This window comes from Nansenia antarctica (assembly GCF_963989245.1).
Source record: "Nansenia antarctica genome assembly, chromosome: 19".
Lineage (NCBI taxonomy): Eukaryota > Metazoa > Chordata > Actinopteri > Argentiniformes > Microstomatidae > Nansenia > Nansenia antarctica.
The window spans coordinates 18,846,137-18,872,105 of NC_137692.1; the positions used below are offsets into that span (position 1 = coordinate 18,846,137).

The 25,969-nt window shown below is 38.9% G+C and overlaps 1 protein-coding gene across 1 annotated transcript in view; it reads right to left on the bottom strand.

Moving 5' to 3' along the window:
* galnt2 (UDP-N-acetyl-alpha-D-galactosamine:polypeptide N-acetylgalactosaminyltransferase 2) overlaps positions 1–6,981 on the bottom strand; it is a gene marked incomplete at its 5' end in the record, with an annotated part of 84,735 nt that extends 77,754 nt beyond the window's left edge. Inside the window, one exon of the mRNA XM_080548793.1 lies at positions 6,886–6,981. Within this exon, the coding sequence (XP_080404919.1) occupies positions 6,886–6,981 (96 nt within the window). The remainder of the gene's footprint in view (positions 1–6,885) is intronic.
* Between the last annotated feature and the right edge of the window lie 18,988 nt (positions 6,982–25,969).

The window sequence follows — 25,969 nt, forward strand, 5'->3', positions numbered from 1 at the left end:
TTCTTATTTAGCTATGACAAAAAAGGAGAACATTTTGAAGAGGGGGGGTGACAGAAAGAAGGCCAACATGATTCAAACATGAGACTTTACAGGGTTGTGTCTCTAGTCTCTCTCTCTACAGAGTCCTCCAGGACATGAAACATGTGTTGTCAATGCTAGCAGCAGGAACAGCGAGGGGTAGTTAGTCAACGTGTTACCTGTCCTCATGCCAAAGTACACATTACTGGTGATGCTGTCTCTGCCCCCCCCCAGGCATTGACAGTGCTGTAACTGTCCTGGCTACAGCTGTAGCATGACCATCTCTGGCACAGCTAGGCTAGGCCTCGCTACTGTCCTGTCCTGGCTACAGCTTGTCCAGTAGCATGACCATCTCTGGGCAGCTAGCCCCCCCTGACAATGCTGTAACTGTTAGCTACTGTCCTGTCCTGGTTACAGCTCGTCCAGTAGCATGACCATCTCTGGGCAGCTAGCCCCCCCTGACAATGCTGTAACTGTTAGCTACTGTCCTGAAGGCTGTCTGTTGCAGTGGGCGATATGAACAACATGATCCTGCAGAGGCAACACGTAATGCTGTGAGTGAAATTAAGCTGTAGCTACGGCATGACAGTCTCTGGCCAGCTAGCCCCCCTGACAGCTGAAAGCTCTGACTGTTAGCGTACTGAAGGCTATCTGTGCAGAGGCACGGACACATCTGCCAAGGCGAGAGGTAATACTCAGGGGGAGGCTGGTGGGGGTAGAAATCAGAGGACAGGCTCATTTGTAGTGCGTGGAACGGCCTAAGGAATGGTACACACCGTTGCGAAAAGGGGTTTAGCCACCTATTATGCTAGGTAAGAGTTATTTGCGTTAGGGAAAAACCTCCCTGGATATAACTGTTACCAAACTATCCTGTAGGCCTCTCCATCTGTTCATGTAGTTAGAGCACAGTGTGTGTGTGTGTGTGTGTGTGTGTGTGTGTGTGTGTGTGTGTGTGTGTGTGTGTGCGTGTGTGTGTGTGTGTGTGTGTAACAATAAAACTATTGTGAAACATATTACAGTTTATCATCATATTCATCACATCTTCATAAAAAACTCATAGCACTCAGCACTCAATCGGCTGCTACGGTGCATAACTCACAACCCCCTAGGCACGTGTGTCCTGCTCTATGGTGAATGCTTTACTATGAAGTCTGACGCCAACCCACCCATGTCATGACCATGCTGCAGTATATCTATAGACCTGTACATATATACATAGGGCCGCTACATGGAGAAAGAAGACTTTGTGTAGCATGTAGAGCTGGGTAGCCCAGCGGTTTTTAATCCCCATGTAGCAAATAGGTCTATTCTACAGACCCTCGGACGGAGATGGGGGTACAGATGTGTTTGCCAAGACAAATATATAGGCCTATATTTTTTTATATATGTTTTATTTCGGTTTATTTTATTACACACATAAAAACAGTGAGTGAGGAAAGGAAAACGAACATGATAGGTGGTATATGTGCACGGTGAGGGTTAAGATTAGAAGCCAAAAATGGGATCTTCAAACTGTTATGAGCTCCAAAAAACTGTTCTCAAAACAGGATCCCATCCCTTCATCCCTGTATCTCTCAAGACATTCGTTAACACGTCTCTGTTCGTTCCTCAGCAGCAGTGACACTTGTCATACGGTGACACTTTAAGGGCTTACGAGCGCGACCCTGTAATCATCTGAAAGTTAAAGTGTTCTTGAAGTGTTTATTGCACTTCAAACACAGACACAGCTGTTAGATGTTTCTCTAACGAAGAGGAAATCAAATTTCGAGTCACCCTCGTAAAAGGTCACGGACGTTTAATTAAATCTAAAAAAAATCCCTATTTAGTTTTCCAAAACAGGCGAGGAAAGCTCTCAGTGTGAATTCAAGGACAAGATGATCTCAGAGTAAATGTGTTTCTCATACCTGCCACAGCCGGAGGTGGAGGTGCCTCAGTTTTCCTCAGTCACCACGCCCCAACTGACATTTAGACTATACTATCAGAAAGACAATATGAGAAGGTTTAGAAGCGTAGAATCTTTCTCTTCCTAGGGTTCGAAGATCAATCAAATAAAGTCATAAAAGAGCTGTGCTGCATTATGTTTACGACATCGACCACTCTCGTCTTAAAACTCTGGGGTTTTATAGGGCGAGGAGATGTCTGTAACCAGTGAGAATCCATAAGTCACCAGACCGGGTCTGTTTGAATGAGTTTATGGAGATAAGAGGAGCAGTTTAAGGTAAGTACACAACCAACCCGGACACACATACAGTTATCCAGTATGTCCTTGCTGTCCGTCAGGGTCAGAGCAGCAGCGTGAGAGAGGTTTAACTTTGGGGTTTTCGTGGCCTCAGGCCGGGCTTCCTTCCAGAATGTGGCTGCCTCCCTTCTGCTCTCATTCACTCCTCTTCACTTCACAGATCTGACAGGCCTTAGATAGACAAAAGCGGTATGGCGGAAACTAGACGACGAATTAGACCGACCCAGTCAACTAAGATCTATTAGAATGGAGCAATCAAGGGTAGAGGGAATGAAATGTAAACCCTGTTGTCCATCTGTCTATCACACAGAGCTCCAGGGCATGTGTAACAGCTCTGACAGGCAGGGCTCTTCAGTGGGGGTAGATACAGTGCCCTGCCCTGTGTAAGTAATGGGACAGCCAAGCAATTTGTCTTCTTTTGGTTCTACAACCCAGTAGTTTGGATTTTAAAACAAAAAAGTTTTAAAAGTAACTAAATTTAAAAAAGACATTGTGTATGTTGGTTTCACCATTCAGAAACGATAACACTCTCTATGCATAGTCCCCCTAATTTAGTGTACCTTTCAACAGGTATATTGTGTATGTCTGTATGTATGTATGTATACACTGCAGGCAGCAAGGTTCTTCTGCAGGCTGGATGTGTGCTTGTGTACTACTCGGAGATCTCTTCTGCATGCTGGATAGGGCCTTAAACTTACGGTAGGTAGTAAGTTCTGACAGCCTGCATGTCTCTTTAACTATTTATGGATCCATATAAAAGTATACGCATGACAAAGGTTAGAGTGGAGAAGATGTGTAAATTGCAGAGCACTCTGCACGACTGAAGCACATACAGATCTGGGACCAGGCTAGTCATCAAAACACTAGATCCACTCCAACCCTGGATTCTCAATAGAAACAGACATCAAACACAGATGTGTGAATACTCTAGTGTCAAATTCACCACAGACAGACCCACTCATTTGTCAGCACATGCTGTTCTCTGTTACGGAGGAGGAGGGCGTCAGTGAAGGAGGAGAGAATGCAACAGTGCCACATCAAAAGATCTCACCTGAGGAGAGTGTGACAGAGTGTGAGTGTGTGTGTGTGTGTGTGTGTGTGTGTGTGTGTGTGTGTGTGTGTGTGTGTGTCTCTCTCTCTCTGTGCGTGACTCTCTCTCTGTTTGCGTGACTCTCTCTCTCTCTCTGTGTGTGTGTGTGTGTGTGTGTCTCTCTCTCTCTCTCTCTCTGTGCGTGACTCTCTCTCTCTGTGATCCTGTCTCTCTCTCTGTTTGCGTGACTCTCTCTCTCTCTCTCTGTGCGTGACTCTCTCTCTCTCTCTGTGTGTGTGTGACTCTGTGTGTGTGTGTCTGTGTATGTGTGTGTGTGTCTCTCTCTCTCTGTGTGTGTGCCTCTCTGTGTGTGTGTGTGTGTGTGTGTGTGTGTGTGTGTGTGTGTGTGTGTGTGTGTGTGTGTGTGTGTGTGCGTGTGTGCCTCTGTGTGTGTGTGTGTGTGTGTGTGTGTGTGCGTGCGTGTGTCTCTCTCTCTCTTTGTGCGTGTCTGTCTCTCTGTGCGTCTCTCTCTCTCTCTTTCTGCTCTCTCTCTCTCTCTCTCTTTCAGTTTTATAGCTGCTTGGATAATAGGACTTTCAATATGCATGTGATATTACACTATTATTTAAATGATCCCCTCCCCCACTCTGCTGACAGATATAACAGAACACAGAATATCCACCACTTCGTTTCTATCACAACTGTTTGGCTCATTCTAACAAACCCCAAATTCATTAATTCTGATTCAAACGAGGGTTTTGATTTAAGGAGAGACGCTGAGCACAGCTCGGCCCTTCACAATCACAGCACTGGCTGGGCCTTTTTACTGCTGTCCAGCGCCTCTCTGGAGAAGAACAATCAAACTGTCAATAATCGTGTTGCTAAAGTGGAGAGATCAGATCGCGTACATTTCCAGCCAGATAAAAGCTGACAATCTGGCAACATTGTCTAGTAGTACAATCTGGCAACCTCGTCAGGCCCCATTCTCTCCATGCTGCAGCTCTACAATCCAATAGAAGAACCCGGAAAACATCTATTATCTGACCTGCTGGTATTGACCTCAATGCTGAGATGACTACAGACTATTAATAGGCCCTGGCTCTCAGAGGGTCGGGGCTACTGTGGCTTTCCCCAGTTAGTTCGAGGCAGCTATTCTCGCTGTGATAAATCCTCAGCATCTCTAAGCCGTACACGGAGACCGAAGCCGTGACATCTGCTACTACAAGATACGTTGCATAACACACACCGGTCAAACCGGGATGAGAACACATAGGCCTAGTTTGGGAGTGCTCCCTTCAGCTGAGAGCATTTTTGAATTGTGATGTGGATGACTTTTATCCCTAGACTCAGTGGAGTGGGTTACAAGCAGCAGAGAAGCATTCAGCATTCAACTCGAACAACAGTGAAGGGATCCTAGAGAGGCGACAACACACACACAGGAAGGAACATGTCACTGTGTGTGTGTTGTCCACAGTTCATCCATGTTAGCCCCACTGAGCTAAAGCAAAGAACGCCGCATACACTCGGATGACATTGTGCGACCACTTCGCTGCACTGGATAGTGGTCACCTCACCTACCAACACTGCTGTCTCCTGTATCGCCACCATAGCAACACCTTCATCTTCTCAAACCAGAAGACAGACAGACAGACAGACAGACAGACAGACAGACAGACAGACAGGGTCAGGTAGGCCAACAGGCAGAGACTGACTGACAGGTTAACAGGCAAACAGGGATAGAGATAATAAAAGGTAGAGTGTGTTATCAGCCCATTCCCATAACAACACTCCATATTCCCCATAACGACTCCATATTCAGATGGAGATCAGCATCTCAGGTCACTACAGTCAGTGCAAGGCATATTTGAGCAAGAGACATAAGTGGTAGGCTACTGTTAACCTTTGACCCTACTATAGAGGTAAGCTTTCTAGCCCGGTGTGAAAGCTCAGCTGGCGTATCAGCTGTGCATAGTCTCTCTGTTTGAGGCGCTCTGATTTGGCCTTGAAGCCTCCCAGTGTGGTGGTGACGTGTGGTGCTACTCGCCAGGGAAATGGGTAACTAATCTCTAGTGATAACTGTCTTTAATGGAGATTAAGTGCTTTGTCAGTCAAATCACTTGTCCCTCCACGCGTCCCTTATCTCACTGACTCAACCACCACCACCACCACCACCACCACCACCACCACCACCACCACCACCACCACCACCACCAATCAGCCTAACGTCAAATGAAAAGACAAGGCTCACCAATACGGGACAGGTGTTATCATAAAGGTGTTTTCACGTGTCTGCTGAGTTTACAACTAAACCAGAGGACATGTGTTGTAAGGCTATTTGACCTTGCACTCCAACTCCAGTACATTGGAGGTAACAGTAAGAGATGGACACTAACTAAGGCTTGCAGGGCAGGCTATAGACTAAAATAAAGGATATATTGCTTTTTAAATGTAGAATATCGTGCTGCCCATGGAATATTCCTCACTTGGAATTCTATGAGTGTACATGATGTTCCTCTGGGGAAATACCTGTGTTTGTTTGTTACATTGCATCCCATTTGTGCATAGCTTGCCTTGGCGACTTGACTTCCTTCCTTCCTAGAAGAAGTGGGTTAATTGTAGCACCGGGCAGAGTGCTGACGTGCTGTTAAAGTTGAACGAGCACAGCGGTGCATGGGGCTACAATTGTGGATTTGATTTGGAAATAAAGCCATGATCCACATGATGAAGCTGCTCGCAGGAACAGAACAGACACCAGACAGTGCAGCAACGCTCAAAGCATGCAGAATAGGTCTCTCTCCCCCCCCCCATCTCTCTCTCTCTCTCTCCCTCTCTCCCTCTCTCTGTCTGTCTCCCCCCCCCTCTTTCTGTCTGTCTCTCTCTCTCTCTCTCCCTCCCTCCCTCTCTCCTTCTCTCTCCCCCCCTCTCTCTCTCTATCCCTCCACTCTCTCTCCCTCTCTCCCTCTCCCTCTCTCTCTCTCTCTCCCCCTCTCTCCCCCTCTCTCTCTCCCCCTCCCTCTCTCTCTCTCCCTCTCCACCTCTCTCCCTCTCTCCCCCTCTCTCTCTCTCTCTCTCCACCTCTCTCTCTCTCTCCCCCCCCCCATCTCTCTCTCTCTCTCTCTCTCTCTCTCTCTCTCTCTCTCTCTCTCTCTCTCTCTCTCTCTCTCTCTCTCTCTCTCTCTCTCTCTCTCTCTCTCTCTCTCTCTCTCTCTCTCTCTCTCTCTCTCTCTCTCTCTCTCTCTCTCTCTCTCTCTCTCTCTCTCTCTCTCTCTCTCTCTCTCTCTCTCTCTCTCTCTCTCTCTCTCTCTCTCTCTCTCTCTCTCTCTCTCTCTCTACCAAATGGAAATATGCAATCTTCTCCATTGATGCAACACTATGCATTACAGCTCATTGAATCATCAGGCTATATTACATCTGCACAATTACAACATATTATTTTAGCCATGTGTTTAATTTAAAGGCTCCAACAGCAAATCCAGTGTCGCTTTGTTTTAATAAGAAAGCATCCCAATGCAATTCTCTTTCTTGCAAACCTCCGATATGATAAATTCTACAATAACCAGAAAAAGGAAAAATATTTTTCCAAAAATAAAAACCTTACCTTTCGACTCAACGTTGTCCCCGAATAGAAATAATAGGCTATGCCCAGCACCCAGAGGACAGCGAAGCATAGTAATATCCTCGATTTCCTTCTCATCGCTGTATTTTTATATGAATTAGTAATAGTCGGATAGCTTGCTCGCTTTGATTAAAGCGGCGTTCCGTAAAGCTGCCGAGCGGCGTTCCGTAAGGCTTTAGAGAGAGAGCAGGAAACAGCCCCACATCACCGGGTTAGAGGGGAAAGGGTAACCAGCTCTCATCCAATCACAGGCTGTGTTCGGAATGGCATACTAGCATACTACTCATACTAGATATGACGTAGGTTTTGAGTATGTAGTGCGTTCAGTATGCGATATTTGAGTATGTATATTTTTGAGTATATTTTTGAGTATATTTTGAGTATATATTTTTTGAGTATATTTTTGAGTATATTTTGAGTATATATTTTTTTGTATATATATTTTTTTGAGTATATATTTTTGGGGAGTATATATTATTATTCTTTTTTATTTTTTTGGTATATTTTGAGTATATATTGAGTATATATATTTGAGTATGTACATACTGTTCAGTACAGTATACGATATTTGAGTATGCGAGAAATGTAGTATGTGAGTAATTACTTCTGGGAGGCAGTATGCATAGTGTGTAAATGGTCAGCTGGTTTTCGCATACTTATTATGAATTGAGTATGCAGTATGCAGTATATACTCATTGAGTATGCTAGTATGCAGTATGCTAGTATGCCATTCCGAACACAGCCACACTCGGCAGAGAGACAGCGAGAGAGAGGGGGGTTGGGCTCTCTCACTCACTACACTCTGGAACGTTGGCAGAAGAAATGGGCTGTGTTCGAAATGGCATATTAGCATACTGCATACTAGCATACTCAATTAGTATATACTGCATACTGCCTACTAAATTAATAATAAGTATGCCAATACCAGCCGACTGAAAATCTAGTATCCATTTCTTGCATACTCAAATTTCACATAATCTACACTGTAGAACGCACTGCATACTCAAAATCTACGTCATATCTAGTATGAGTAGTATGCTAGTATGCCATTCCGAACACAGCCAGAGGTGGGTCGATGGGGGGTTGGGCTCTCTCTCACTACTACACTCTGGAACGTTGGCAGAATAAATGTTGTTACATTGTGACTATGGTAGTGATGTGATGTATCCGTTTTTGTTTTCCTTCTAGGAATTCCTATGTTTTGGATGTTCCAGGTTGGGGGTATTAGTAAAGCGTGACCTTAGAATGAGAAGGTTCTATCTCCGTTTAGAATGATCAGGTTCTATCTCCGTTTAGAATGATAAGGTTCTATCTCCGTTTAGAATGATAAGGTTCTATCTCCGTTTAGAATGATACGGTTCTATCTCCGTTTAGAATGATAAGGTTATATCTCCGTTTAGAATGATAAGGTTCTATCTCCGTTTAGAATGATAAGGTTCTATCTCCGTTTAGAATGATAAGGTTCTATCTCCGTTTAGAATGATAAGGTTCTATCTCCGTTTAGAATGATAAGGTTCCATCTCCGTTTAGAATGATAAGGTTCCATCTCCGTTTAGAATGAGAAGGTTCTATCTCCGTTTAGAATGATCAGGTTCTATCTCCGTTTAGAATGATAAGGTTCTATCTCCGTTTAGAATGATCAGGTTCTATCTCCGTTTAGAATGATAAGGTTCTATCTCCGTTTAGAATGATAAGGTTCTATCTCCGTTTAGAATGATCAGGTTCTATCTCCGTTTAGAATGATAAGGTTCTATCTCCGTTTAGAATGATCAGGTTCTATCTCCGTTTAGAATGATAAGGTTCTATCTCCGTTTAGAATGATAAGGTTCTGTGCCCCGCGGTGGTGTAGCAAGCTGCCCACTGGGGACTGGGATCGAATCCCAGCTCGCCAGACCCGGATATGGCCGGGCACACACAGGGAGCAGCATATTGAGCGGCCGATCCCGAGGGCGGTATAGGAATATTTCCGGACAAGGATCCGTCGCGCAACAGCGCCCCCGGGGTGCCGGAATAACGGTGCTGGGCTCGAGGAGCCAGTCAGCTAGTCTGCCTGGCGGCCTCCTCTGGGGCTGCCGGCCACGGGGTCGTGCGGCGGATCCTACGCAATAGGCAGGGTGCTAGGTTGGGTTTAGAATGATAAGGTTCTATCTCCGTTTAGAATGATAAGGTTCTATCTCCGTTTAGAATGATAAGGTTCTATCTCCGTTCAGAATGATCAGGTTCTATCTCCGTTTAGAATGATGAGGTTCCATCTCCGTTTAGAATGATCAGGTTCTATCTCCGTTTAGAATGAGAAGGTTCTATCTCCGTTTAGAATGATCAGGTTCTATCTCCGTTTATAATGATAAGGTTCTATCTCCGTTTAGAATGATCAGGTTCTATCTCCGTATAGAATGATAAGGTTCTATCTCCGTTTAGAATGATAAGGTTCTATCTCCGTTTAGAATGATAAGGTTCTATCTCCGTTTAGAATGAGAAGGTTCTATCTCCGTTTAGAATGAGAAGGTTCGATCGAGGGCAGTTCAGAGGTATTGAGCGTCAAAGTTTCTACATTCCATTATGTTTTGTGAGATGGAACCTTTGTATTTTATGAATTACTAACTCAAAAATGTAAACATTTTAAAAACAACACCACACAGGCATTAATAAACACCTAATGGATCAGATTATGTAAAAAACTCAATTTTGACCAAAAATGGAGATAGAACCTTATAATTCTAACGTCATGAAATGGCTAAACGACGACTCATATTGCGGATTTGAAGACATTTCTATGAGTAAAAAAAGATCTGGTGTTAGTATCTGCTCATTTTGTTTTTAGATAGGTGAACAGCAAAAAAAAAAAATTATATGAAATAATACTCTGAAAACGCCTCCTTCCTTCCTTTCTTAATTTATTTCATCCCCCCTCCCTTGGGTAATCTCTGATAAGACATGATTTAGGTAGGCCTGAGCTAGTGATGCTATGTTCATATACAATCTATATCAATGACAATAAAGACCATTAATTAATTAATTCATGCTTGTAACATGTGTACTTTTAAAAACGTTTAAATTATTCACATCATAGAACTTTTATTTACAACAAGCATAACAACAAAAAGATCGCTATTATGCCGCTTTGAGCTTTGAGCTCCGTTGCGTTCCTAACCGGAAGAGGCACAGCACAGGGGCATAGAAAACACACTGCCACCTAGCGATGTGACGGTGTAATTGCAGCGCGGCCTACGCAGAAGTGTAAAGTGCGAGAGCCCTTACATAGGGAACGTAAGCACGTATTTTTTATTTATTTTTTTAAAATAATAATTTAAAAAAAACTTTAAATAGGCCTTTCGCAGCTCAGCCGCCATCTCTTTTTTTCATGGCTGCAATGCTCTTCAATACCAGCAGGGGTCGCAGGGGTAAGAAGTGTGTTTATACGTGTCATACAATGTCATACAATGTCAGTTGCTTCTTTCATCATTGTGGATATTTTTGATTTGACATTTACATTACCGGCATCATAGGCTATTCACTATCATTGTCATGTTCTTATATCACGTTTTTTTATATCATGTTCTTCTTCATCATAATCATCATCATCATAAAACATATTTATTTTAAAAAAAAGTTTTATATAGTTTTTTCAGTTTTTATATCATCTGTGTGAATATGCAGCTTGGAGTATTCAAAGCTGATACAACATGAAATGAATTAAATGACAGTACTATCTATGGGTCATCGTGCATTAAATCAAGAATTTAATCATGCTTGTAACATGTGTACTTTTAAAAACGTTTAAATTATTCACATCATAGAACTTTTATTTACAACAAGCATAAGAACAAAAAGATCGCTATTATGTAAAGTGCGAGAGCCCTTACGTAGGGAACGTAAGCACGTAAAAAAAAAAAAAAAAAAAACTTTAAATAGGCCTTTCGCAGCTCCACCAAGCGGGTTAATTCTCTTGGTGTAGTGGTTGCGCGGCCGGTTGGTATGCGGGAGATCGGGGTTCGACTCCCGCATGGAAGGAAGGAATTCTCCGCTGTATGCTGCGGAGTATAAAGTGAATGAAGTGAATCAGCTACGCCAAGGGAGTTATCTCTTTTGTGTTGTGGTTAGCAATTGCAAAACGTCACGTTTGACGTCAGGCTTAACAACCGGATAGCAACGCTTTACATTTACTCACCTCTAATGGACTTTAAAAAAAAAATTAAAAATCCTTTTGTTATCAAAAAATACATTTTACATTTTATAGTTGACAATGATTTACAAAAAGACAGTCAATGACGCAAAGCATAAAGACTTTTGACCCCTGTGAGTAAAAATAAATCTTTGCACTCGATCAAATTTCAGGACCCTCCTTTCATGACCTTTCCTAGATATGTGCGTTCTACCCCCCAGTATCCTTACATTTTCAAAATCTAGCTAGTATAAAGTTATTTTGCAGTATTTGTGTGTGTTTGTGTGTGATTGCGTTAGTATCAGCCGCCATCTCTTTTTTTCATGGCTGCAATGCTCTTCAATACCAGCAGGGGTCGCAGGGGTAAGAAGTGTGTTTATACGTGTCATACAATGTCATACAATGTCAGTTGCTTCTTTCATCATTGTGGATATTTTTGATTTGACATTTACATTACCGGCATCATAGGCTATTCACTATCATTGTCATGTTCTTATATCACGTTTTTTTATATCATGTTCTTCTTCATCATAATCATCATCATCATCATAAAACACATTTATTTAAAAAAAAAGGTTTTATATAGTTTTTTCAGTTTTTATATCATCTGTGTGAATATGCAGCTTGGAGTATTCAAAGCTGATACAACATGAAATGAATTAAATGACAGTACTATCTATGGGTCATCGTGCATTAAATCAAGAATTTAATCATGCTTGTAACATGTGTACTTTTAAAAACGTTTAAATTATTCACATCATAGAACTTTTATTTACAACAAGCATAAGAACAAAAAGATCGCTATTATGTAAAGTGCGAGAGCCCTTACGTAGGGAACGTAAGCACGTAAAAAAAAAAAAAAAAAAAAAAAAACTTTAAATAGGCCTTTCGCAGCTCCACCAAGCGGGTTAATTCTCTTGGTGTAGTGGTTGCGCGGCCGGTTGGTATGCGGGAGATCGGGGTTCGACTCCCGCATGGAAGGAAGGAATTCTCCGCTGTATGCTGCGGAGTATAAAGTGAATGAAGTGAATCAGCTACGCCAAGGGAGTTATCTCTTTTGTGTTGTGGTTAGCAATTGCAAAACGTCACGTTTGACGTCAGGCTTAACAACCGGATAGCAACGCTTTACATTTACTCACCTCTAATGGACTTTAAAAAAAAAATAAAAAATCCTTTTGTTATCAAAAAATACATTTTACATTTTATAGTTGACAATGATTTACAAAAAGACAGTCAATGACGCAAAGCATAAAGACTTTTGACCCCTGTGAGTAAAAATAAATCTTTGCACTCGATCAAATTTCAGGACCCTCCTTTCATGACCTTTCCTAGATATGTGCGTTCTACCCCCCAGTATCCTTACATTTTCAAAATCTAGCTAGTATAAAGTTATTTTGCAGTATTTGTGTGTGTTTGTGTGTGATTGCGTTAGTATCAGCCGCCATCTCTTTTTTTCATGGCTGCAATGCTCTTCAATACCAGCAGGGGTCGCAGGGGTAAGAAGTGTGTTTATACGTGTCATACAATGTCATACAATGTCAGTTGCTTCTTTCATCATTGTGGATATTTTTGATTTGACATTTATATTACCGGCATCATAGGCTATTCACTATCATTGTCATGTTCTTATATCACGTTTTTTTATATCATGTTCTTCTTCATCATAATCATCATCATCATCATAAAACACATTTATTTAAAAAAAAAGGTTTTATATAGTTTTTTCAGTTTTTATATCATCTGTGTGAATATGCAGCTTGGAGTATTCAAAGCTGATACAACATGAAATGAATTAAATGACAGTACTATCTATGGGTCATCGTGCATTAAATCAAGAATTTAATCATGCTTGTAACATGTGTACTTTTAAAAACGTTTAAAATATTCACATCATAGAACTTTTATTTACAACAAGCATAAGAACAAAAAGATCGCTATTATGTAAAGTGCGAGAGCCCTTACGTAGGGAACGTAAGCACGTAAAAAAAAAATAAAAAAAAAAATAACTTTAAATAGGCCTTTCGCAGCTCCACCAAGCGGGTTAATTCTCTTGGTGTAGTGGTTGCGCGGCCGGTTGGTATGCGGGAGATCGGGGTTCGACTCCCGCATGGAAGGAAGGAATTCTCCGCTGTATGCTGCGGAGTATAAAGTGAATGAAGTGAATCAGCTACGCCAAGGGAGTTATCTCTTTTGTGTTGTGGTTAGCAATTGCAAAACGTCACGTTTGACGTCAGGCTTAACAACCGGATAGCAACGCATTACATTTACTCACCTCTAATGGACTTTAAAAAAAAAAAAAAAAATCCTTTTGTTATCAAAAAATACATTTTACATTTTATAGTTGACAATGATTTACAAAAAGACAGTCAATGACGCAAAGCATAAAGACTTTTGACCCCTGTGAGTAAAAATAAATCTTTGCACTCTATCAAATTTCAGGACCCTCCTTTCATGACCTTTCCTAGATATGTGCGTTCTACCCCCCAGTATCCTTACATTTTCAAAATCTAGCTAGTATAAAGTTATTTTGCAGTATTTGTGTGTGTTTGTGTGTGATTGCGTTAGTATCAGCCGCCATCTCTTTTTTTCATGGCTGCAATGCTCTTCAATACCAGCAGGGGTCGCAGGGGTAAGAAGTGTGTTTATACGTGTCATACAATGTCATACAATGTCAGTTGCTTCTTTCATCATTGTGGATATTTTTGATTTGACATTTATATTACCGGCATCATAGGCTATTCACTATCATTGTCATGTTCTTATATCACGTTTTTTTATATCATGTTCTTCTTCATCATAATCATCATCATCATCATCATAAAACACATTTATTTAAAAAAAAAGGTTTTATATAGTTTTTTCAGTTTTTATATCATCTGTGTGAATATGCAGCTTGGAGTATTCAAAGCTGATACAACATGAAATGAATTAAATGACAGTACTATCTATGGGTCATCGTGCATTAAATCAAGAATTTAATCATGCTTGTAACATGTGTACTTTTAAAAACGTTTAAAATATTCACATCATAGAACTTTTATTTACAACAAGCATAAGAACAAAAAGATCGCTATTATGTAAAGTGCGAGAGCCCTTACGTAGGGAACGTAAGCACGTAAAAAAAAAAAAAAAAAAAAAAAACTTTAAATAGGCCTTTCGCAGCTCCACCAAGCGGGTTAATTCTCTTGGTGTAGTGGTTGCGCGGCCGGTTGGTATGCGGGAGATCGGGGTTCGACTCCCGCATGGAAGGAAGGAATTCTCCGCTGTATGCTGCGGAGTATAAAGTGAATGAAGTGAATCAGCTACGCCAAGGGAGTTATCTCTTTTGTGTTGTGGTTAGCAATTGCAAAACGTCACGTTTGACGTCAGGCTTAACAACCGGATAGCAACGCATTACATTTACTCACCTCTAATGGACTTTAAAAAAATAAAATAAAATCCTTTTGTTATCAAAAAATACATTTTACATTTTATAGTTGACAATGATTTACAAAAAGACAGTCAATGACGCAAAGCATAAAGACTTTTGACCCCTGTGAGTAAAAATAAATCTTTGCACTCGATCAAATTTCAGGACCCTCCTTTCATGACCTTTCCTAGATATGTGCGTTCTACCCCCCAGTATCCTTACATTTTCAAAATCTAGCTAGTATAAAGTTATTTTGCAGTATTTGTGTGTGTTTGTGTGTGATTGCGTTAGTATCAGCCGCCATCTCTTTTTTTCATGGCTGCAATGCTCTTCAATACCAGCAGGGGTCGCAGGGGTAAGAAGTGTGTTTATACGTGTCATACAATGTCATACAATGTCAGTTGCTTCTTTCATCATTGTGGATATTTTTGATTTGACATTTACATTACCGGCATCATAGGCTATTCACTATCATTGTCATGTTCTTATATCACGTTTTTTTATATCATGTTCTTCTTCATCATAATCATCATCATCATCATAAAACACATTTATTTAAAAAAAAAGGTTTTATATAGTTTTTTCAGTTTTTATATCATCTGTGTGAATATGCAGCTTGGAGTATTCAAAGCTGATACAACATGAAATGAATTAAATGACAGTACTATCTATGGGTCATCGTGCATTAAATCAAGAATTTAATCATGCTTGTAACATGTGTACTTTTAAAAACGTTTAAATTATTCACATCATAGAACTTTTATTTACAACAAGCATAAGAACAAAAAGATCGCTATTATGTAAAGTGCGAGAGCCCTTACGTAGGGAACGTAAGCACGTAAAAAAAAAAAAAAAAAAATAATAACTTTAAATAGGCCTTTCGCAGCTCCACCAAGCGGGTTAATTCTCTTGGTGTAGTGGTTGCGCGGCCGGTTGGTATGCGGGAGATCGGGGTTCGACTCCCGCATGGAAGGAAGGAATTCTCCGCTGTATGCTGCGGAGTATAAAGTGAATGAAGTGAATCAGCTACGCCAAGGGAGTTATCTCTTTTGTGTTGTGGTTAGCAATTGCAAAACGTCACGTTTGACGTCAGGCTTAACAACCGGATAGCAACGCATTACATTTACTCACCTCTAATGGACTTTAAAAAAAAAAAAAAAAATCCTTTTGTTATCAAAAAATACATTTTACATTTTATAGTTGACAATGATTTACAAAAAGACAGTCAATGACGCAAAGCATAAAGACTTTTGACCCCTGTGAGTAAAAATAAATCTTTGCACTCTATCAAATTTCAGGACCCTCCTTTCATGACCTTTCCTAGATATGTGCGTTCTACCCCCCAGTATCCTTACATTTTCAAAATCTAGCTAGTATAAAGTTATTTTGCAGTATTTGTGTGTGTTTGTGTGTGATTGCGTTAGTATCAGCCGCCATCTCTTTTTTTCATGGCTGCAATGCTCTTCAATACCAGCAGGGGTCGCAGGGGTAAGAAGTGTGTTTATACGTGTCATACAATGTCATACAATGTCAGTTGCTTCTTTCATCATTGTGGATATTTTTGATTTGACATTTACATTACCGGCATCATAGGCTATTCACTATCATTGTCATGTTCTTATATCACGTTTTTTTATATCATGTTCTTCTTCATCATAATCATCATCATCATCATCATAAAACACATTTATTTAAAAAAAAAGGTTTTATATAGTTTTTTCAGTTTGTATATCATCTGTGTGAATATGCAGCTTGGAGTATTCAAAGCTGATACAACATGAAATGAATTAAATGACAGTACTATCTATGGGTCATCGTGCATTAAATCAAGAATTTAATCATGCTTGTAACATGTGTACTTTTAAAAACGTTTAAATTATTCACATCATAGAACTTTTATTTACAACAAGCATAAGAACAAAAAGATCGCTATTATGTAAAGTGCGAGAGCCCTTACGTAGGGAACGTAAGCACGTAAAAATAAATAAATAAATAAATAAATAAATAAAAACTTTAAATAGGCCTTTCGCAGCTCCACCAAGCGGGTTAATTCTCTTGGTGTAGTGGTTGCGCGGCCGGTTGGTATGCGGGAGATCGGGGTTCGACTCCCGCATGGAAGGAAGGAATTCTCCGCTGTATGCTGCGGAGTATGAAGTGAATGAAGTGAATCAGCTTCGCCAAGGGAGTTATCTCTTTTGTGTTGTGGTTAGCAATTGCAAAACGTCACGTTTGACGTCAGGCTTAACAACCGGATAGCAACGCATTACATTTACTCACCTCTAATGGACTTTAAAAAAATAAAATAAAATCCTTTTGTTATCAAAAAATACATTTTACATTTTATAGTTGACAATGATTTACAAAAAGACAGTCAATGACGCAAAGCATAAAGACTTTTGACCCCTGTGAGTAAAAATAAATCTTTGCACTCGATCAAATTTCAGGACCCTCCTTTCATGACCTTTCCTAGATATGTGCGTTCTACCCCCCAGTATCCTTACATTTTCAAAATCTAGCTAGTATAAAGTTATTTTGCAGTATTTGTGTGTGTTTGTGTGTGATTGCGTTAGTATCAGCCGCCATCTCTTTTTTTCATGGCTGCAATGCTCTTCAATACCAGCAGGGGTCGCAGGGGTAAGAAGTGTGTTTATACGTGTCATACAATGTCATACAATGTCAGTTGCTTCTTTCATCATTGTGGATATTTTTGATTTGACATTTACATTACCGGCATCATAGGCTATTCACTATCATTGTCATGTTCTTATATCACGTTTTTTTATATCATGTTCTTCTTCATCATAATCATCATCATCATCATAAAACACATTTATTTAAAAAAAAAAGGTTTTATATAGTTTTTTCAGTTTTTATATCATCTGTGTGAATATGCAGCTTGGAGTATTCAAAGCTGATACAACATGAAATGAATTAAATGACAGTACTATCTATGGGTCATCGTGCATTAAATCAAGAATTTAATCATGCTTGTAACATGTGTACTTTTAAAAACGTTTAAAATATTCACATCATAGAACTTTTATTTACAACAAGCATAAGAACAAAAAGATCGCTATTATGTAAAGTGCGAGAGCCCTTACGTAGGGAACGTAAGCACGTAAAAAAAAAAAAAAAAAAAAAAACTTTAAATAGGCCTTTCGCAGCTCCACCAAGCGGGTTAATTCTCTTGGTGTAGTGGTTGCGCGGCCGGTTGGTATGCGGGAGATCGGGGTTCGACTCCCGCATGGAAGGAAGGAATTCTCCGCTGTATGCTGCGGAGTATAAAGTGAATGAAGTGAATCAGCTACGCCAAGGGAGTTATCTCTTTTGTGTTGTGGTTAGCAATTGCAAAACGTCACGTTTGACGTCAGGCTTAACAACCGGATAGCAACGCATTACATTTACTCACCTCTAATGGACTTTAAAAAAATAAAATAAAATCCTTTTGTTATCAAAAAATACATTTTACATTTTATAGTTGACAATGATTTACAAAAAGACAGTCAATGACGCAAAGCATAAAGACTTTTGACCCCTGTGAGTAAAAATAAATCTTTGCACTCGATCAAATTTCAGGACCCTCCTTTCATGACCTTTCCTAGATATGTGCGTTCTACCCCCCAGTATCCTTACATTTTCAAAATCTAGCTAGTATAAAGTTATTTTGCAGTATTTGTGTGTGTTTGTGTGTGATTGCGTTAGTATCAGCCGCCATCTCTTTTTTTCATGGCTGCAATGCTCTTCAATACCAGCAGGGGTCGCAGGGGTAAGAAGTGTGTTTATACGTGTCATACAATGTCATACAATGTCAGTTGCTTCTTTCATCATTGTGGATATTTTTGATTTGACATTTACATTACCGGCATCATAGGCTATTCACTATCATTGTCATGTTCTTATATCACGTTTTTTTATATCATGTTCTTCTTCATCATAATCATCATCATCATCATAAAACACATTTATTTAAAAAAAAAGGTTTTATATAGTTTTTTCAGTTTTTATATCATCTGTGTGAATATGCAGCTTGGAGTATTCAAAGCTGATACAACATGAAATGAATTAAATGACAGTACTATCTATGGGTCATCGTGCATTAAATCAAGAATTTAATCATGCTTGTAACATGTGTACTTTTAAAAACGTTTAAATTATTCACATCATAGAACTTTTATTTACAACAAGCATAAGAACAAAAAGATCGCTATTATGTAAAGTGCGAGAGCCCTTACGTAGGGAACGTAAGCACGTAAAAAAAAAATAAAAAAAAAATAACTTTAAATAGGCCTTTCGCAGCTCCACCAAGCGGGTTAATTCTCTTGGTGTAGTGGTTGCGCGGCCGGTTGGTATGCGGGAGATCGGGGTTCGACTCCCGCATGGAAGGAAGGAATTCTCCGCTGTATGCTGCGGAGTATAAAGTGAATGAAGTGAATCAGCTACGCCAAGGGAGTTATCTCTTTTGTGTTGTGGTTAGCAATTGCAAAACGTCACGTTTGACGTCAGGCTTAACAACCGGATAGCAACGCATTACATTTACTCACCTCTAATGGACTTTAAAAAAATAAAATAAAATCCTTTTGTTATCAAAAAATACATTTTACATTTTATAGTTGACAATGATTTACAAAAAGACAGTCAATGACGCAAAGCATAAAGACTTTTGACCCCTGTGAGTAAAAATAAATCTTTGCACTCGATCAAATTTCAGGACCCTCCTTTCATGACCTTTCCTAGATATGTGCGTTCTACCCCCCAGTATCCTTACATTTTCAAAATCTAGCTAGTATAAAGTTATTTTGCAGTATTTGTGTGTGTTTGTGTGTGATTGCGTTAGTATCAGCCGCCATCTCTTTTTTTCATGGCTGCAATGCTCTTCAATACCAGCAGGGGTCGCAGGGGTAAGAAGTGTGTTTATACGTGTCATACAATGTCATACAATGTCAGTTGCTTCTTTCATCATTGTGGATATTTTTGATTTGACATTTACATTACCGGCATCATAGGCTATTCACTATCATTGTCATGTTCTTATATCACGTTTTTTTATATCATGTTCTTCTTCATCATAATCATCATCATCATCATCATAAAACACATTTATTTAAAAAAAAAGGTTTTATATAGTTTTTTCAGTTTGTATATCATCTGTGTGAATATGCAGCTTGGAGTATTCAAAGCTGATACAACATGAAATGAATTAAATGACAGTACTATCTATGGGTCATCGTGCATTAAATCAAGAATTTAATCATGCTTGTAACATGTGTACTTTTAAAAACGTTTAAATTATTCACATCATAGAACTTTTATTTACAACAAGCATAAGAACAAAAAGATCGCTATTATGTAAAGTGCGAGAGCCCTTACGTAGGGAACGTAAGCACGTAAAAAAAAAATAAAAAAAAAATAACTTTAAATAGGCCTTTCGCAGCTCCACCAAGCGGGTTAATTCTCTTGGTGTAGTGGTTGCGCGGCCGGTTGGTATGCGGGAGATCGGGGTTCGACTCCCGCATGGAAGGAAGGAATTCTCCGCTGTATGCTGCGGAGTATAAAGTGAATGAAGTGAATCAGCTACGCCAAGGGAGTTATCTCTTTTGTGTTGTGGTTAGCAATTGCAAAACGTCACGTTTGACGTCAGGCTTAACAACCGGATAGCAACGCATTACATTTACTCACCTCTAATGGACTTTAAAAAAAAAAAAAAAAATCCTTTTGTTATCAAAAAATACATTTTACATTTTATAGTTGACAATGATTTACAAAAAGACAGTCAATGACGCAAAGCATAAAGACTTTTGACCCCTGTGAGTAAAAATAAATCTTTGCACTCGATCAAATTTCAGGACCCTCCTTTCATGACCTTTCCTAGATATGTGCGTTCTACCCCCCAGTATCCTTACATTTTCAAAATCTAGCTAGTATAAAGTTATTTTGCAGTATTTGTGTGTGTTTGTGTGTGATTGCGTTAGTATCAGCCGCCATCTCTTTTTTTCATGGCTGCAATGCTCTTCAATACCAGCAGGGGTCGCAGGGGTAAGAAGTGTGTTTATACGTGTCATACAATGTCATACAATGTCAGTTGCTTCTTTCATCATTGTGGATATTTTTGATTTGACATTTACATTACCGGCATCATAGGCTATTCACTATCATTGTCATGTTCTTATATCACGTTTTTTTATATCATGTTCTTCTTCATCATAATCATCATCATCATCATCATAAAACACATTTATTTAAAAAAAAAGGTTTTATATAGTTTTTTCAGTTTGTATATCATCTGTGTGAATATGCAGCTTGGAGTATTCAAAGCTGATACAACATGAAATGAATTAAATGACAGTACTATCTATGGGTCATCGTGCATTAAATCAAGAATTTAATCATGCTTGTAACATGTGTACTTTTAAAAACGTTTAAATTATTCACATCATAGAACTTTTATTTACAACAAGCATAAGAACAAAAAGATCGCTATTATGTAAAGTGCGAGAGCCCTTACGTAGGGAACGTAAGCACGTAAAAAAAAAAAAAAAAAAAAAAAACACTTTAAATAGGCCTTTCGCAGCTCCACCAAGCGGGTTAATTCTCTTGGTGTAGTGGTTGCGCGGCCGGTTGGTATGCGGGAGATCGGGGTTCGACTCCCGCATGGAAGGAAGGAATTCTCCGCTGTATGCTGCGGAGTATGAAGTGAATGAAGTGAATCAGCTTCGCCAAGGGAGTTATCTCTTTTGTGTTGTGGTTAGCAATTGCAAAACGTCACGTTTGACGTCAGGCTTAACAACCGGATAGCAACGCATTACATTTACTCACCTCTAATGGACTTTAAAAAAAAAAAAAAAAATCCTTTTGTTATCAAAAAATACATTTTACATTTTATAGTTGACAATGATTTACAAAAAGACAGTCAATGACGCAAAGCATAAAGACTTTTGACCCCTGTGAGTAAAAATAAATCTTTGCACTCGATCAAATTTCAGGACCCTCCTTTCATGACCTTTCCTAGATATGTGCGTTCTACCCCCCAGTATCCTTACATTTTCAAAATCTAGCTAGTATAAAGTTATTTTGCAGTATTTGTGTGTGTTTGTGTGTGATTGCGTTAGTATCAGCCGCCATCTCTTTTTTTCATGGCTGCAATGCTCTTCAATACCAGCAGGGGTCGCAGGGGTAAGAAGTGTGTTTATACGTGTCATACAATGTCATACAATGTCAGTTGCTTCTTTCATCATTGTGGATATTTTTGATTTGACATTTACATTACCGGCATCATAGGCTATTCACTATCATTGTCATGTTCTTATATCACGTTTTTTTATATCATGTTCTTCTTCATCATAATCATCATCATCATCATCATCATCATCATCATCATAAAACACATTTATTTAAAAAAAAAAAGGTTTTATATAGTTTTTTCAGTTTTTATATCATCTGTGTGAATATGCAGCTTGGAGTATTCAAAGCTGATACAACATGAAATGAATTAAATGACAGTACTATCTATGGGTCATCGTGCATTAAATCAAGAATTTAATCATGCTTGTAACATGTGTACTTTTAAAAACGTTTAAATTATTCACATCATAGAACTTTTATTTACAACAAGCATAAGAACAAAAAGATCGCTATTATGTAAAGTGCGAGAGCCCTTACGTAGGGAACGTAAGCACGTAAAAAAAAAAAAAAAAAAAAACACTTTAAATAGGCCTTTCGCAGCTCCACCAAGCGGGTTAATTCTCTTGGTGTAGTGGTTGCGCGGCCGGTTGGTATGCGGGAGATCGGGGTTCGACTCCCGCATGGAAGGAAGGAATTCTCCGCTGTATGCTGCGGAGTATGAAGTGAATGAAGTGAATCAGCTTCGCCAAGGGAGTTATCTCTTTTGTGTTGTGGTTAGCAATTGCAAAACGTCACGTTTGACGTCAGGCTTAACAACCGGATAGCAACGCATTACATTTACTCACCTCTAATGGACTTTAAAAAAAAAAAAAAAAATCCTTTTGTTATCAAAAAATACATTTTACATTTTATAGTTGACAATGATTTACAAAAAGACAGTCAATGACGCAAAGCATAAAGACTTTTGACCCCTGTGAGTAAAAATAAATCTTTGCACTCGATCAAATTTCAGGACCCTCCTTTCATGACCTTTCCTAGATATGTGCGTTCTACCCCCCAGTATCCTTACATTTTCAAAATCTAGCTAGTATAAAGTTATTTTGCAGTATTTGTGTGTGTTTGTGTGTGATTGCGTTAGTATCAGCCGCCATCTCTTTTTTTCATGGCTGCAATGCTCTTCAATACCAGCAGGGGTCGCAGGGGTAAGAAGTGTGTTTATACGTGTCATACAATGTCATACAATGTCAGTTGCTTCTTTCATCATTGTGGATATTTTTGATTTGACATTTACATTACCGGCATCATAGGCTATTCACTATCATTGTCATGTTCTTATATCACGTTTTTTTATATCATGTTCTTCTTCATCATAATCATCATCATCATCATCATAAAACACATTTATTTAAAAAAAAAGGTTTTATATAGTTTTTTCAGTTTGTATATCATCTGTGTGAATATGCAGCTTGGAGTATTCAAAGCTGATACAACATGAAATGAATTAAATGACAGTACTATCTATGGGTCATCGTGCATTAAATCAAGAATTTAATCATGCTTGTAACATGTGTACTTTTAAAAACGTTTAAATTATTCACATCATAGAACTTTTATTTACAACAAGCATAAGAACAAAAAGATCGCTATTATGTAAAGTGCGAGAGCCCTTACGTAAGCACGTAAAAAAAAAAAAAAAAAAAAAAAACACTTTAAATAGGCCTTTCGCAGCTCCACCAAGCGGGTTAATTCTCTTGGTGTAGTGGTTGCGCGGCCGGTTGGTATGCGGGAGATCGGGGTTCGACTCCCGCATGGAAGGAAGGAATTCTCCGCTGTATGCTGCGGAGTATAAAGTGAATGAAGTGAATCAGCTACGCCAAGGGAGTTATCTCTTTTGTGTTGTGGTTAGCAATTGCAAAACGTCACGTTTGACGTCAGGCTTAACAACCGGATAGCAACGCATTACATTTACTCACCTCTAATGGACTTTAAAAAAAAAAAAAAAAATCCTTTTGTTATCAAAAAATACATTTTACATTTTATAGTTGACAATGATTTACAAAAAGACAGTCAATGACGCAAAGCATAAAGACTTTTGACCCCTGTGAGTAAAAATAAATCTTTGCACTCGATCAAATTTCAGGACCCTCCTTTCATGACCTTTCCTAGATATGTGCGTTCTACCCCCCAGTATCCTTACATTTTCAAAATCTAGCTAGTATAAAGTTATTTTGCAGTATTTGTGTGTGTTTGTGTGTGATTGCGTTAGTATCAGCCGCCATCTCTTTTTTTCATGGCTGCAATGCTCTTCAATACCAGCAGGGGTCGCAGGGGTAAGAAGTGTGTTTATACGTGTCATACAATGTCATACAATGTCAGTTGCTTCTTTCATCATTGTGGATATTTTTGATTTGACATTTACATTACCGGCATCATAGGCTATTCACTATCATTGTCATGTTCTTATATCACGTTTTTTTATATCATGTTCTTCTTCATCATAATCATCATCATCATCATCATCATCATCATCATAAAACACATTTATTTAAAAAAAAAAAGGTTTTATATAGTTTTTTCAGTTTTTATATCATCTGTGTGAATATGCAGCTTGGAGTATTCAAAGCTGATACAACATGAAATGAATTAAATGACAGTACTATCTATGGGTCATCGTGCATTAAATCAAGAATTTAATCATGCTTGTAACATGTGTACTTTTAAAAACGTTTAAATTATTCACATCATAGAACTTTTATTTACAACAAGCATAAGAACAAAAAGATCGCTATTATGTAAAGTGCGAGAGCCCTTACGTAGGGAACGTAAGCACGTAAAAAAAAAAAAAAAAAAAAAAAAACACTTTAAATAGGCCTTTCGCAGCTCCACCAAGCGGGTTAATTCTCTTGGTGTAGTGGTTGCGCGGCCGGTTGGTATGCGGGAGATCGGGGTTCGACTCCCGCATGGAAGGAAGGAATTCTCCGCTGTATGCTGCGGAGTATAAAGTGAATGAAGTGAATCAGCTACGCCAAGGGAGTTATCTCTTTTGTGTTGTGGTTAGCAATTGCAAAACGTCACGTTTGACGTCAGGCTTAACAACCGGATAGCAACGCATTACATTTACTCACCTCTAATGGACTTTAAAAAAAAAAAAAAAAATCCTTTTGTTATCAAAAAATACATTTTACATTTTATAGTTGACAATGATTTACAAAAAGACAGTCAATGACGCAAAGCATAAAGACTTTTGACCCCTGTGAGTAAAAATAAATCTTTGCACTCGATCAAATTTCAGGACCCTCCTTTCATGACCTTTCCTAGATATGTGCGTTCTACCCCCCAGTATCCTTACATTTTCAAAATCTAGCTAGTATAAAGTTATTTTGCAGTATTTGTGTGTGTTTGTGTGTGATTGCGTTAGTATCAGCCGCCATCTCTTTTTTTCATGGCTGCAATGCTCTTCAATACCAGCAGGGGTCGCAGGGGTAAGAAGTGTGTTTATACGTGTCATACAATGTCATACAATGTCAGTTGCTTCTTTCATCATTGTGGATATTTTTGATTTGACATTTACATTACCGGCATCATAGGCTATTCACTATCATTGTCATGTTCTTATATCACGTTTTTTTATATCATGTTCTTCTTCATCATAATCATCATCATCATCATCATCATCATCATCATCATAAAACACATTTATTTAAAAAAAAAGTTTTATATAGTTTTTTCAGTTTTTATATCATCTGTGTGAATATGCAGCTTGGAGTATTCAAAGCTGATACAACATGAAATGAATTAAATGACAGTACTATCTATGGGTCATCGTGCATTAAATCAAGAATTTAATCATGCTTGTAACATGTGTACTTTTAAAAACGTTTAAATTATTCACATCATAGAACTTTTATTTACAACAAGCATAAGAACAAAAAGATCGCTATTATGTAAAGTGCGAGAGCCCTTACGTAGGGAACGTAAGCACGTAAAAAAAAAAAAAAAAAAAAAAAAAAACTTTAAATAGGCCTTTCGCAGCTCCACCAAGCGGGTTAATTCTCTTGGTGTAGTGGTTGCGCGGCCGGTTGGTATGCGGGAGATCGGGGTTCGACTCCCGCATGGAAGGAAGGAATTCTCCGCTGTATGCTGCGGAGTATAAAGTGAATGAAGTGAATCAGCTACGCCAAGGGAGTTATCTCTTTTGTGTTGTGGTTAGCAATTGCAAAACGTCACGTTTGACGTCAGGCTTAACAACCGGATAGCAACGCATTACATTTACTCACCTCTAATGGACTTTAAAAAAAAAAAAAAAAATCCTTTTGTTATCAAAAAATACATTTTACATTTTATAGTTGACAATGATTTACAAAAAGACAGTCAAT